At 64.0% G+C, this 13,322-nt stretch overlaps 2 protein-coding genes across 2 annotated transcripts; one reads left to right on the top strand and one right to left on the bottom strand.

Moving 5' to 3' along the window:
• Positions 1 to 3,056: 3,056 nt before the first annotated feature.
• YDJC (YdjC chitooligosaccharide deacetylase homolog) lies at positions 3,057 to 4,880 on the bottom strand. Its single transcript, XM_040251220.1, has 5 exons — positions 4,699 to 4,880; positions 4,450 to 4,609; positions 4,156 to 4,255; positions 3,898 to 4,075; positions 3,057 to 3,707 (listed from the first exon to the last, which is right to left on the bottom strand). Exons 1-5 carry the CDS (start codon positions 4,860 to 4,862, stop codon positions 3,338 to 3,340), a joined length of 972 nt encoding a protein of 323 aa, XP_040107154.1. The 5' UTR covers positions 4,863 to 4,880; the 3' UTR covers positions 3,057 to 3,337.
• Positions 4,881 to 7,564: 2,684 nt separating this feature from the next.
• On the top strand, positions 7,565 to 11,601 carry CCDC116 (coiled-coil domain containing 116). Its single transcript, XM_040251311.1, has 4 exons — positions 7,565 to 7,758; positions 8,406 to 8,963; positions 9,087 to 9,677; positions 10,828 to 11,601. The coding sequence occupies exons 1-4, from the start codon at positions 7,687 to 7,689 to the stop codon at positions 11,599 to 11,601; spliced, it is 1,995 nt and encodes a 664-aa protein (XP_040107245.1). The 5' UTR covers positions 7,565 to 7,686.
• The last annotated feature ends 1,721 nt before the right edge of the window (positions 11,602 to 13,322 follow it).

Genomic DNA, 13,322 nt, shown 5'->3' with positions numbered 1-13,322 from the left:
TCGTCTTTTCCAAGCAAGCGGGACTGCCCTTGAAGTAGTAGAGTCCTGCTCACTGACACCCAGCGGAGGCCAGGGGTCCGAGCACGGGGGTCCCCCCTCCACTCCTGCCGCCCGGGCCTTCCTCTCCCGGCACTCCGCGGCCGAGACCCGGTGGAGAAGATGACTTAACCTTGGCTTTCTATCTTAATTTTAGCTTTGTGAGTTGAGGCCTTCGGGGCTCGCGGCCCGTTGAAGCAGCTCGGCTTTACCCAGCGGAGGGGGGGCAGTGGTGGGGGCGGCCCGCGGCCTGACCGCAGCTTCTTACTCGCAGACAGGCCTGGGGCCCGTGCGCCCCTGCAGCACGGCCACGCCCATCTCATTAGCAGAAAGGCGATGAGGGGCTTGATTTCACTCCCGTGCAGATTTGTTAATAAAATGCCAAATTCTGTCAGAAGCGCTCCAGATCAGCTGCGGTTTGTTTCTCCTCGCCGCTCTGAGCCCAGAATTATTACCATTCCTGGAAACTCGCCCACCGCTTCGTGCTTCCCAGCGCAGCTCTGCCGCCTGCCTCCCCTGCGCCCGTGTCTGCTCGCCAGCCTCCGGGAGGACGCCCGCCGTGCTCCACGCGGCGGCCCCTCCCCTGGGGGTTCACACTCTGCTTCGCCCCCGCCCCTCTGAGAGCGGGTTGGCTGCCCGCCCGGCCCGGATCCACCGGCGGGCGCGCGCTGAGTCTTCAGGCAGACGTGGAGCAGCTCACCAGCAGCCTTGCTCCTCCAGACCCGACGGCTGGTCTCCTGAGCAGGGGAGAGCTGCCAGGCCCGCCTCCGAGCGAGAGCCCTGGCCTCCTGGCCTCCTGCCCTTCCCCACGGCGGGCACGAGCCTCCCGAGCCGCTGTGGTCTGCTCTGCTGCCCTGAATAAAAGTGCTCTGGGACACGGTCTGCTCGTGTGGGTTTGTCTCTTCCTTCCTGGGGGTGGGGCTGCACGGGCCTCCAGGAGAGGGTTGCAGACACGTTCTGGCCAGGCCCCGGGCAGCAGAAGGGACAGCCAGGGCGTCAGGGGAGGGGACACTGACCTCTGGATGTGCGTCACCTCAGCCACACCTAACAGAAGCAGACCGCGGCCCTGAGTAGGGTGCCTCCTGGAAGGAGGCTGGGGAGCTGGTGAGGGTGTGCACAGGGAGGGGCCAGGCCAGTTGCTTGAATTCCAGCCCCAGCCTGCCCCCCAGCCCCAGGACTGCAGCCCTCAGGCTGGCTCAGCAGCAGGCCCGCTGGAGCCCTGACAAGAGTTCTCCACTTGGGCCCCTGCCTGGGGGTCTCACACCAGCTGAGACCGACAGCTTGGCCTGCAGGTGGCAGCAGGAACTTCCTGGGGCATCGTTTCAGCAGGTGAGGCGGCCGGCGCCTTCCCTTGATCATCAGTGGGAGCCGCCCCTGGGCCCTGTCACTCCGCTTTTGCAGAGGGGACTGGCCAGGGGCCCCCACCACCAGCCACACCCCCTCCCCAAAGCCTGAGACCCCGTCCGCTCCCTGCCCTCAGCGGCGCCCAGCCTCCGGTCCTCCTCACTCGCAGTGCGCCCCCACCCGCGTCCGCTCGGCCTGGCGTCTGGCCCCTCCTGCTCCCTGGGCTCCTCTGCCCAGGGCCCTGAACTTGCCGGGGTCCCGTCTGCATGGGCCCGTGTCCTGCCCCGGCTGTCCTCCCCAGCAGCATGTCTGTGCGGCACCCTGCAGGGCATCCCTGAGCCTCAGTGCTCCCACCATCTGCAGTGGCTCCTCCCTGCCCGCTTCCCTCCTCCCCCACCCCACCAGGAGCGGAGCTGAGTGAAGCCCAGTCCTCGAACAGCGCGGTGCCGGCGGGTCCTGTGTGCGGAGTGCCATCTTCCTGGGTGTTGGTCGGCGGGCACTGTGAGCCACACCACATGGAGGCTCTGCCCTCACGCTCAGCTGTGTCCCCTCCCACAGCAGCCCGGGCCCCACGCCTGTCCCCCTGTGTGTAGAGACCGTGGGCTCCTTGCGGGCTGTGTCCCAGCTGCCCCGTGCCTGGTGGACCGTGGGTAACAGCGAACCCCTTGTCTGGGCCGTCCTGAGCACAGCAGGCTGGACACAAGCAGTGCCCCCCGTGGGGTCTGGGACCAGCCCTCCGTCTCCTTGTCCCGGTTGCTGCGGGCCTCTGCTCCTCCCGCTCTGGCCCCCTGGTGACAGAAGCCTCTCCCGCAGACCCTCCGGCTCCCCCAGCACCCACACTCTCTCCTGGGCCAAGGGCCGCACGGCCAGCTGCTCTCGGAGCGGCAGACCCCCTCCCTCCAGGGAGCACACACAGATCCCTCCAGGGAGCAGACGCAGACCCCAGAACCCCCTCCAGGAAGCAGACGCAGACCCCAGAACCCCCTCCAGGAAGCAGACGCAGACCCCCCCCCTCCAGGGAGCACATACAGACCCCCATGCGCGGGGCACTCTGAGAGGGAGGAAAGGGCCCACAGCTGGAGAAGTCAAGGTCCAAGGAAGGATGGGGAGGAGCCTGAACCAGAAAGAGGGGCTGAAGCCACCAGTCGGGATGGGCCCCCCAACCCTCACGTGGTCAGTTCGTGCGTCAGGCTCTTCTGGCCCCAGTGGCCGCCTGACCCAGACTAAGGCCCAGCAGGTACGAGTCAGTGGGCAGGCAGCCTCACAGCTGTGGCCCCCTTCTCTGGGTCTGCAGAACGGGGACACCAGTGCTGTGACGTGACACTCTGTGAGATAAGAACGGAGCCCCACCCACAGGGCATCCATGCTTCACGAGGGACCCCAGGTGCGCAGAAGACCATCCCTCCTGGGCAAACGTAAAACATTCCTGCAGGCTTGCAGGACCTTCTCAGGCCCGCCCCCTGGGGCGGCAGAGGACCGCTGACTTAGGCTTCCCCCAGAACTGTAGCCTGAGAGAGATTCTTCCAACCCCCACTACCTCCCCCCAAAGAAAAGGATGAAGAGAGCCGAGGCACGGGCAGAGCCAAGGTGGACCACACTGCTGACCGCTCCTGGGAGAGTGACCTCAGGGGCCCAGAGTGGCGTGCTCTTGTGTGTGGGAAGGTTCCTGGGCCTGGTTCACAGGAAACATGCCACTTTATTAACACAGCCTCCTCTGCTCCTAGTGCCCACACAAGGATGATGCCAGTGGTGTGATGGCCCCCACGCCTGGCAGGGCCCAGGCCCAGAGGTCACGGCTGCCCCGCACAACCAGAGCGCTTGCAGAAGCTTGGCCGCCACCCCGTGCCGTGAGGACCTGGGCCCAGAGGTGACAGTGTCCAGGCCCAGAAACGCGGGCTTTGGGGCCGGGTTTCCTTCCTGTGCGCCAAGGACATTAGCGCTCAGCTGTCTGCCAGGGTCACGGTGGGGAGGGTTCCAGAAAGGTTTCCCTAGTGGCTTTGCTGGGGGCCCCCTCTCTGGGCCTCTTGCAGTCTAGGTCTTCCAGGGTGCAGAGCTGCACGCCATCCCGGGCAAGCTGAGCCCGCAGTGCGGGCGCCGTGAGGACACGCAGCTCATGCAGGCGATCCAAAGAGCAGGAGAAGGCGTCGGGGCCCTCCCCGCAGCCCCCAAGTGGAGGCACACTCGGGTAGCCAGGGTGTGCCATCAGCTCGGCCGTCACTGCCTGGCCAGTGGGCATGCCTTCCAGGGCCCGAGTCAGTGCCTCCAGCACTCGGCGCGTGGACATGTTCCGGCCGCAGGTGCTCAGGCCCACGAAGATGTCGGTCCACCTGTGGGTGCCAGGGCAGCAGCAGCAGGACCAAAAGGCCTCGGTGGGAGGGCTAGGCCAGGGACCCCGCGGGAGGAGGCCTGACCCCGGTCGAGGTTAAGAAATGGGGAGGGGAGCACAGCCAGCCGGGGGCACAGCCAGCCAGACGCACAGGGGTGGAGGGGGTTTCGTCAGGGGGCTGGGGGCCTTACCGAAGGCCATGGTGGACAAAGGGACCAATGGCGGCGCGGGCGTCTTGCTCCACGGCGCCGGCAAAGGCGCGCGCTGGGGCCTCCAGCCACGCGCAGCCGTCCACCCCGCGCTCCAGCGGCAGCCTAGTGAAGCGTACTCCGCAGGCCTGCAGGGCTTCGGCGAACACCCGGCACACGCCTGCGGGCGGGCCGGGCGAAGTCAGGGCGAGGCACGTGCCTCACACTCCCATCCCGGCGTGGGAGCCCAGTCCCGCGCACCTGGGAGCACATGCACGTGCTGGTGGCCGTCCACGTGAGTAGGGTCCCTGCCCATTAACTCCCGGAAGCGGCTCAGCTGGGCCTCCAGCTCTTCTCGCACCTGGAGGGCGAAGGTGACAGTTATCTAGTACACGTTCGGGAGCAGCTCCCCAGGGGACCCTGTCCCGGCGCTCCGCTGCGATCGTCCCTGTGTCTGAACCAGGGAACCATCCGGCACCCCAGTCCAGCCCGTAATGGTCCAGGGCACCCTCGCGGCGCAGCCCTGAGCGTCTTCCTGCAGCCGCACCTGCGCACCTGGGGCAGAATCACCTCTCCAGCCGCCACCGCCCGCCGGAATCCCATCTTGCCGAGGAAGAAGCCCTCGGAGCCGATCAGCGAAGAGGCGCCGTGGCGGGCCGGGCCCACGGGGCGGCCCTCGGACAGGTTGGCGTGGAGGCCCGTGGGGATCTGGTGCCTGCGGGCGGAGCGCGAGCGGGGAGCATCGGCGGCGCGGACGGCGGTCCCCGAGCCCGCCCCGGACCGTGCAGGAGGGCCGCCACTCACCTGCGGGCCAGTTCAGCCGCGCTCTCGGCGGCCGAACCGTTGACCAGCAGGGACACGCTGGTCACAGCCCCGGCCAGGAAGGCTTCCACGATGCCCTCGTCGCGCCGCGGGCAATAGCCAAAGTCGTCTGCGGTGACCACCAGCCGCACGCGAAGCCGGGCCATGGTGCCTCCATCCGCTGAATGCGCCGGGCCCGAGCGCGCGGGCGGACGGTCCAGGCCCCGCCCCAGACGTCGCCCGAGGCCCCGCCCCGACGCACGCGCCCGCGCTCGGCCTTTGTTCTCGCCGCCTGCCGGTCCCCGAGGTCCCTGCAAGCCGGGTGCCCGGCCCCACCCCGAGCGCGAGACTTGCAGTGACTGCAAAAATGTTTCATAGGTAAAACGGAAAAATCAAACCTGGGGAAAAAAGCAAACAGTCCTCTTACCCTCCCCCAAGGTCACCACCGTTCACTTTCTGGCTAGTGTCTCCTGGTATTTTTTTTCCTCTAAGAAATACACCCAAGCTTTCTGCTCTTCCACCTCAAAGTTTTTTGGTTTGTTGTTTTGAGGAGACAATGATCACATCAGTGGCATTCCATCCTCGTAGTGTTTCTTCTTCTTCTTTTTTTTTTGATACTATGAACTTTTTCATGTCTTTATTAGCTGTGTATCTTTTACAAATTGCTTATTTGTCTTTTGTTGATTTTTTGAAACGAGGCTTTTTCTTGATTTGTAAAAGCTCTGAACAAAGAGAAAGCCTGTGTACCAATGGTTTTATCTGAGAAAGCATCCGTCCCAGCTTCCATCTCTGAGCCTTGTGCCAGGCCACAACTTGACATTTTCATGACCTCCTTTTTTCCTCTGTGATCCACAAAAACTTTCCTTACCAATGACTTTACAGTCACCATGGTTGACAGCCAGCGTTTTCATGTGGCGAGACTGGGAAGTGCAGTACCTGAGTCCAGCCTTTGAGGTGGGTGACGTCATTCCTGCGTTAGGATGAGGGCACTGCGGCTCAGAGAGGGCTAGTGTGTTGGCCTGGGACTGCCCTCCCGAGCGCTGGCCTGCCTCTGGTCGGCTCTGGTCCCTGCACTCTGCTTGCCCTCGGGGCGGAAAGGGCAGAGCTGAGTTGGAGAATAACAGTTAACAACCCACCTCCGTGGGGGGCGCAGTAAGAACTGGAGGCCTTAAAGAGTCCTTCACCAGGGCCTTGGCATAAGGACGATTGTACTCAGTTTTGTTCAGTCGCTCAGTTGTGTCTGATACTTTGTGACCCCCATGGACTGCAGCATGCCAGGCTTCCCTGTCCTTTACCATCTCCCAGAGTTTGCTCAAATTCATGTCCATTGAGTCGGTGATGCTTATTTAACCACCTCATCCTCTGCCGCCGCCTTCTTTTGTCCTCAACTATCAGGCTCTTTTTCAGTGAGTCAGCTTTTCCCATCAGGTGGCCAAAGAGTTTCAGCTTCAGCACCAATTCTTCCAGCAAATATTCAAGGTTGATTTCCTTTTAGACTGGTTTGATCTCCTTGCAGTCCAAGGGACTCTCAGGAATCTTCTCCGCCACCACAATTTGAAAGCATCAATTCTTCGGTGCTCAGCCTTCTTTATGGTGCATTCCTCACATCTGTACATGACTACTGGAAAACCATAGCTTTGACTAGACGGACGTTTGTCAACAAAGTGTTCAATAGTGATGACTAAATTGTGGGACTTCAATCATCCTTCTCCACTGGGAAGCTGGTCCTGGAAAGTCTAGAGGCCCTGAGGGTACTCGATTGGAAGGATGAAATTCACATTTATTGAGCACCTACTGATATTAGAAAGATCGTAGATTAGGGGTGAGAACCACAGTTCCTAACTCCAGGGAGCATGATCTGATAATCCATTAACCACATGGTGTGGCAAAGTGTGGGGTGGGGTTTGTGGTCATTTGGTTGGGGGGACGAGCCTTCTGGGAAGGCTTCTCCTAGGAGGTGACACCTGTACGGATTGCATTAGGAAGAGCCTTGGGGCAGACAGGTAGAAGAGAGAGAGGAGGTCAAGATTTACCTCAAGGTCAAGGTTTTATCAGAGTGCCAGTGTTGTAGGAAGATTAACTTCATCTCCAAACCCGTGTGAAAAGACACTCAGCTCCACTTACGGAGACGGAGCAGGCGACTAGAGGGGTTCAGCTGCCCCGGCCGGGAAACCTCGGAGCTGGGAATTGATGCTAGTCTGTGATTTAAGAGGCGGGATTCCTTCCAGTCCGCCAGGGACAGAAGCTGGGATGTCCACACTGGGCGAGTGGAGGACAGTCCGCGAGCAGGAGCCCAGGACAACTCAGGGACCAGAGAGGAGCCGAGGAAGGTGCTTGTATCACCTTGGGGGCAGGCGGTGGCTTCGTCTCTTAGGCTCCCCGCTCCAGGCGGGACCACGTCCGTAAGCAACAAGCCGTGCCTCCAGCGCAGACTAGGAATGTGGGCGGGCCAAAGCCGGAGCGTGAGGGAGGGGCCCCGCGGGCCCCGCCCCAACCATTGTGCCGCGGGAGCCGGCGAGCGAGCGGCGTGCCGCAGGCCAATCAGGACGCGGGATGCAAATGAGCAGGCCCCCTGGCGGCCCCGAGCTGCTCGGACGCCCTGCGGAGGGCTCGGACCGCAGCGGAGCGCTCGGACCGCAGCGGAGCGCGAGCCCAGGGGTCACCGGCTTGGTGAGTGGGTCGCCGGGGGCCCGGGTCGGACGCCGGGGCCAGGAGGACAGAGGGCGGGCGCAACCGGGCCCAGAGATGACTCTGGACACGGACGGAGCTGAGACGCCCAGGGGGCTCCGAGCAGACGACCGGCCGGACCTGTGAAGGACGCGGGGTGCGGAAAGCCGGGGACCAGCGGTCCACGGACGGACGGGGACGCCGACCCACGGAGGGCGGGGGGCACGCTCACGCCATGTCCCCGCCCGGCGCAGAGAGGAATCTGCGGTCCCACCGCGCAACCGAGGAGAGAGGAGGAGGGCAGCGGGCCCGGCCATCCGCACCATGGCCAGCTGCCGCCACCATTCGGGCTACCTGGCGGACGATGAGGCCGGCCACCCTACCTACGTGGCCCGGGTAAGTGGGGAACCCACCGTGCTCCCCAGCAGCCCACAGCCCCCCCGTTCCTCATCCCCCACGGATGTCCTCTGGGGGCCGCGTAGTGACCTGTTGTCTTCAGCACTCCGCCGCCGCCCTGCTGGGCCCTGCTCACCTCTGCCAGGCTCTTTCCCCGTGCCCGCCCCCGACCCCCAGAGGCCTGGGAGGACCCCAGAGAGAAAGCAGAGTCTCCTGGGGACCTCTGGCTGAGATGCAGCCGCTGCTATGGGGCGCACAGGGCTCAGGACCGCAGGTGGTCTGAGGAGACCGGCAGTGGGGCAGGGCTGAGGGGTTTTGTGGTTGCCCAGTCATGCCCTGGGTGAGGGCACAAGCGGGCTTTCAGACTGCCCAGCCACGTCTCGTGTGTGTGAAGTGTACGTGCCAGGGAAGCTTCGGGGCCACCCTGAACAGATCTCCATTCTGCAAGTGAGGGGCCTCAAGAGAGGGCATCGTGCCCGAAGCTGGCAGAGCCAGGGTCCAGAGCCTGGGCTGCCTGGCTCCAAAACCCCGTTCGTTTTACTGCCCAGTCCCCACCCAGCTGCCGGTGCTCTAGGAGGACCCCCAGGAACACCTCCCCCCCTCCCCACGGGGCATCCTTGCCCACCCTGACATGCCTGTCTGCTCAGGGGCAGCCACCTCAGAAGCCACTGTTCTCAGAAATGGGCCACGCCTCCAAGCCGGGCCACAGGCCACACCCGCCTTCCTCGCATGACCCCTCTGGCAGTTCAGGCCGCTGCAGAAACCCCGAGGGCCCTCGACCCTTTAGGAGCTTCCTGGATTTCCTTGTCGAGGGCCAGGTGCTGGAAAGCCTGCAGACGGTGGTGGAGGAGGCAACGGAGCGCATGGCCACCGTGAAGACCGACGCGGGGCTGCCGCTGGTGGAAGTGCAGGACCCCGTGGAGGTGCCGCGGGGCCGGCGCCGGGCGCGCGCCCGGCCCAGCCTCAGCACCCTGCGCCGGCACCGCGCCCGGCCCGGCCTCTGCGTGGGGCGCCCCAACAATTACCCCTCCCGCTCCAGCTCCCTGTCCGACTCCCGCAGCAGCTGCACAGCCGCCGACTGGCTAGGATGCCACAGCCGGGACAGCGACCTGGGCTCCCGGGGCCTGGGCCGACTGCCACCCTTGTCGGACCAACTCCTGCTGGAGAAGAGCCTCAGACGGCTGCTGCAGCTGGAGAGCCGAGGGGTGAGGTCGGGGGCTGCGGACCCGAGGGGGGGAGGCTGCTGGGCTGACCCCCGCCGGGGGCCCAGCACCAGGCCTTGCTTGGCCGCCCGCGGACGTCTCTGAGGGGCCCCCTTCTCTCTGCAGAGAGGCCTGGCGCAGCCCTCCTCCCACGGGGACTCGCTGCTGGGGGACTCGCTGGACAGCCAGACCAGCGGCCAGTGGGCCGTAGAGCAGCCCCTGTCGTGGTTCTCAGGCCCGCTGGGCTCGAGCTGGGACACGCACGAATCGTCAGAGCTGGGGCCCACGGAGCGCGAGCTGGGCTTCCTCAGGCGGCAGCTGAACAAGGAGATGAGCTCCCTGCTGAGCCAGCCGGCGTCGTTTGAGCTGCCTGGCTACTCTGCGCTCCGCGAGCCCCATCGGACGCTGGACTTCCTGGCCGAGCACCACCTCTTCCCCGCCCTGCAGAACGTGGTCAACCGGGCCGTAGAGAAGCTCAGCGGCGCCCGCCGCCGCGACGGCGGCCCGCTCTTCCCGTCGGAATGGGAGACGGCCCGGGAGTCCGACTCCAAGATAGCCACGCCCACGGACGGGGAGGAGCTCTACGAGTCACCGCCCACCGCGGCCTCCCGCCCCCGGACCCAGCAAAGGAACAGCGAGCCCAGGGGTCGCGGCAAGGCCGAGGAAGGCGGCTCTCCCGTGTCTAGCCCTCGAGTGGCCACCAGGTTCCGGCTTGAAGTGACAGCCACGGAAGAGCCCAAGGTTTCTCCATCCCTCCCCAAGCAGGGGGGGCTGGACCGGGACTCCAGAGTACAGACACCTTCCGTTCCCGCCTCGGAGCCCCTGAGCTCCGGCCGGCCGGCCCAGCCCTGGCGGAGCCCGCGCCTCACCCCGCCCGCGCCCTGGGAGGTGGCGGAGGCGCCCTTCCGACGGGTCCGCGGCGCCTCCCGGGCCTTGGTTCCGCTGGCCTCTCCTCACCCCTCCTCCTCAAACCCCTTCTCCTTGCGCTCACCCCACACCTGTGCGCTCGGGGGCCCCTCTCCATCTCGGGTCCTGCCGGAGGGGGAGGTGACCTCCTCAAGATTGGGGCCCGGGGTCTTAGGGCCGGGTCTGCAGTGGAAGGGGTCCTATCGCCACCGCTCCTAGCCACCACTACTGTTACTGGCAGGGGGGCCAGGACCCAGGTTTCTTGCCAGGCCCTTGTGGGCACCACCTGAGCCGGGGGGTGGGGGGCCGGCTATGAGCCAACGAGTGCAGCCGGAGTCCAGGCCTAGACACTGCCACGTATTGTCAAAGATGAATAAAGGCTGTTTTTTATTCTGTTTTTTTTTTTTTTAACATTTGTACGTGAGTCTCGGAGGCCCTCCCAGAATGGGGAGGGTCCTGTCCTTTGCAGACAGTGGCCTGAGCCCAGAGTGGGGCCCTGTGTCTGAGGTCTACCCTCTGTGGTCCTGCGGTCCAGGGTGGGACTCTCCAAGGGAGTCTGCCCGCGGAGAGGGCATTCCTCGGGCTGAGTGTGGAGAGAGGATGTGGGTGGCCGCACCCTGGTGGCTCCCCTGCGTCGCCCCCACCGTGCTTTCACCCCTTCAGGGTTCAGGCATGCTTCCCTCCTCTGTGGGTGAGGGTTGTGCAGACCCTCTTTTGACTACATGGGGACTGAGGTCACTGGCCTGGCCCTGGGCCTGACTGACCGGGGTGGGCACGCACATGGGACCCCAGCCCAGCTCTCCAACGGGCCAGTGGAGCCAACCTGGTGAGGCCACACCCAGCGTGGAGCGGGCGCTGTGCCGTGTGGGTGCCGTGGAGGATGTTCTGGGTGGGAGGGAAGCCAGAGGGCAGGCAGGGATGCGTGACCCGTCTCCCTCGCCCTCCCCCGACTCCTGCGCAGAGCCCCGGCCACAAGTTCAGCAAGAAGAAGCCGCTGCCCTCCGTCCTGTCCAGGCCCAACAGTGTGTCCCAGCTCTCTGACCCCTGGCACGAGGAGCTCGTCGGCTACCTGAAGGATCAGGCTGTGTCCCTGCTCATCCACAAGTACAGCTTCGAGAAGAACCTCACCAACCAGCTGGGCTTCATCTCCTTCCCAGTCACCGAGGCGCTCATGGACCTCTTCCTGGGCTTCAAGAAGGTGAAGGGCTCACGAATCCGCCTGTCCTCCACGGTCGACTGGCACTGCCTGCTGCGCCAGCTGGAGGAGGCTGAGTCCAGCCGGCGCTCCTCCCGGCTGGCGTTCCGGCCCCCCTCCCGGCCGACCTCCCAGCGCAGCACCCCCCGGCGAGGCATGGGGACCCCCGCCACACCCTCCGAGGTCTCCGCCAGGGGCCACAGGATCCGGGACAAGCCCAAGGGGCCCCCCTGCCTCGACACGAGGCCCCAGGGCTCTCGGCCACACCCCGCACAGGAGCACTCCAGGCCCCCGGAGGCCAAGCGGTTCCTGTCCCCCACCAAGGCCGGCGTGGCCTCCCATCCATCCGAGCAGACAGTGGACATGGAGGACCAGCAGAACATTGAGGAGGATGAAGAGCAGGAGCAAGAGGAGGAGGAGCAGGAGGAAGACTTCCTTGGAGACGAGGACCAGCCCCCGAGCTCCCAGGAGCCTCCAGGGGAGCCCACAGTCAGCTCCCCCGTGGCAGGCTCCGGGGCAGGCCCCAGTGACCTCCCGTGAGGCCCCATGCGGCCTCACCAAGCACTCCGTGGCCCACTCCTTCTGCCCCCACTGGCCACGGCTGTTGCACCCGCCCTGCCCGAGCAGAGGTCAGAATGGCTGGTACCCACGAGGAGCTCTGCTGAGCCTCTCGTGGGAGCCAACAGGAAAAATAAAGCTTGTGTTGACGCAGCATGGTTTTCCTGTCAGAGATCTCAGGTGTCCTTCCACACATCCGCGCCCCACGGCCCAGACCCTCCCCCCGGTGGGCTGAGCCCAGCCTCCCAGGGGGCACCTGCCAGTGCCCTGAGCCCCGTGACCTCCTGGGCTCTGCTCCTGGCTCTTCTCTGCTCCAGTCTGAATCTTCCTGGCTCTTCAAGCCTCAAAAGTGAAAGTCACTCAGTCCTGTCCGACTCTTTGCGGCCCCATGAACTATACAGTCCGTGGAATGCTCCAGGCCAGAATACTGGAGTTGGCACCTGTTGCTTTCTCCAGGCAATCTTCCCAACCCAGGGATTGAACCCAGGTCTCCCGCGTTGCAGGCGGATTCTTTACCAGCTGAGCCAGCAGGGAAGCCTCTTAGGACGCATTGTCTCCACCCCTGCACAGCCCCTGGGATTATTGCTTTCCCTTCCATAGAGGGGTGGCTCTGCCGGGACACACCGCCCTCTGCTGGTCGGGCAGGCTGTGGACTGGCTGCCCCTTCCCTAGCGGCCCTGGGCAGGACAGGACAGCTCTCTCTCTCTCGAAGGGTCTGTGGACTCGGCTGTTGCCGTGGTTGGAGGATCTCATGTCTAAGGCCCTCCCAGAGCTTCTGGCCATCCTGTATCCACAGCTCAGCACCCTCCTCCCCTCTGCCTTCCTAGGGCAGCCTGTTTGGTCCTGTTTGGGTGTCCTCACCTCTACCCTGCCCCTGCAGCTCCAGGGACTCAGGGAGAGGCACGTTGACTTCCCTGACTCTATCCCTGGGGTCTCTACTGCTCTTGGATCAGCAGACAGCTCTTTATTCCGAGCAGCAGTTCTGGAATCCATGTGCTTTTTCCGCGGGACCGTGGGATTTTAGCTCCCTGACCAGGGATCAAACCCACACCGCCTGCAGAAGCAGCAAGAGTCGTAACCACTGGACTGCCAGGGATGGCCTCCGCTGGCCTTGGGACACTGTCTTCACCTTGCGGGGAGATTACTTGCTGTGTAATGGGAAGCCATTGGCAGCTTTCAGCAGGCACCTCGTGTGACTTGATTTATGCTTTTTAAGAAAAACCACTTTCCTGGGTGGAGAATGTCTTGGGAGAGGCCTGAGTAGCAGGGACATCTCAGCGGTGTGGTAGATATCTGGAGGGGACATGGGGTACCTTGGTTCAGGGTGCTGACGGGGACTCAGGAGACATGCCTTCCAAGCTGTTCAGGGTCAGAGCCATCAAGATGCGTTGGGGTAGATGGGAGGGGTGTGGTGAAGAGAGGAATCAAAGATGAATCCCTGGTTTGGGGCTTGAAGAGCTTGTGAATTTGTGAACAGGGGTGCCATTACTCAAAATCAGAAGCCTAGGGGCAAAGCAGTGGGAAGGAGGCTGCAAGTTCTGGGCTGGTCATACTGCACTTGAGATGCTCCTTGCTGTGTCTGGATCGCACTCCAGCCCCTCTGCCTGGTTTCGAGGCCCCTCCAGGGTAGGATCTACTAAATCCAGGGCAGACAGCATTTTAGACACTGAGTGTTGAAAAGATCGTCACCTTGTCCTACATGG

The sequence above is a fragment of the Oryx dammah genome, unplaced genomic scaffold, assembly GCF_014754425.2.
Source record: "Oryx dammah isolate SB20612 unplaced genomic scaffold, SCBI_Odam_1.1 HiC_scaffold_12, whole genome shotgun sequence".
NCBI lineage: Eukaryota > Metazoa > Chordata > Mammalia > Artiodactyla > Bovidae > Oryx > Oryx dammah.
This window is presented reverse-complemented; position numbering and strand designations above follow the sequence as displayed.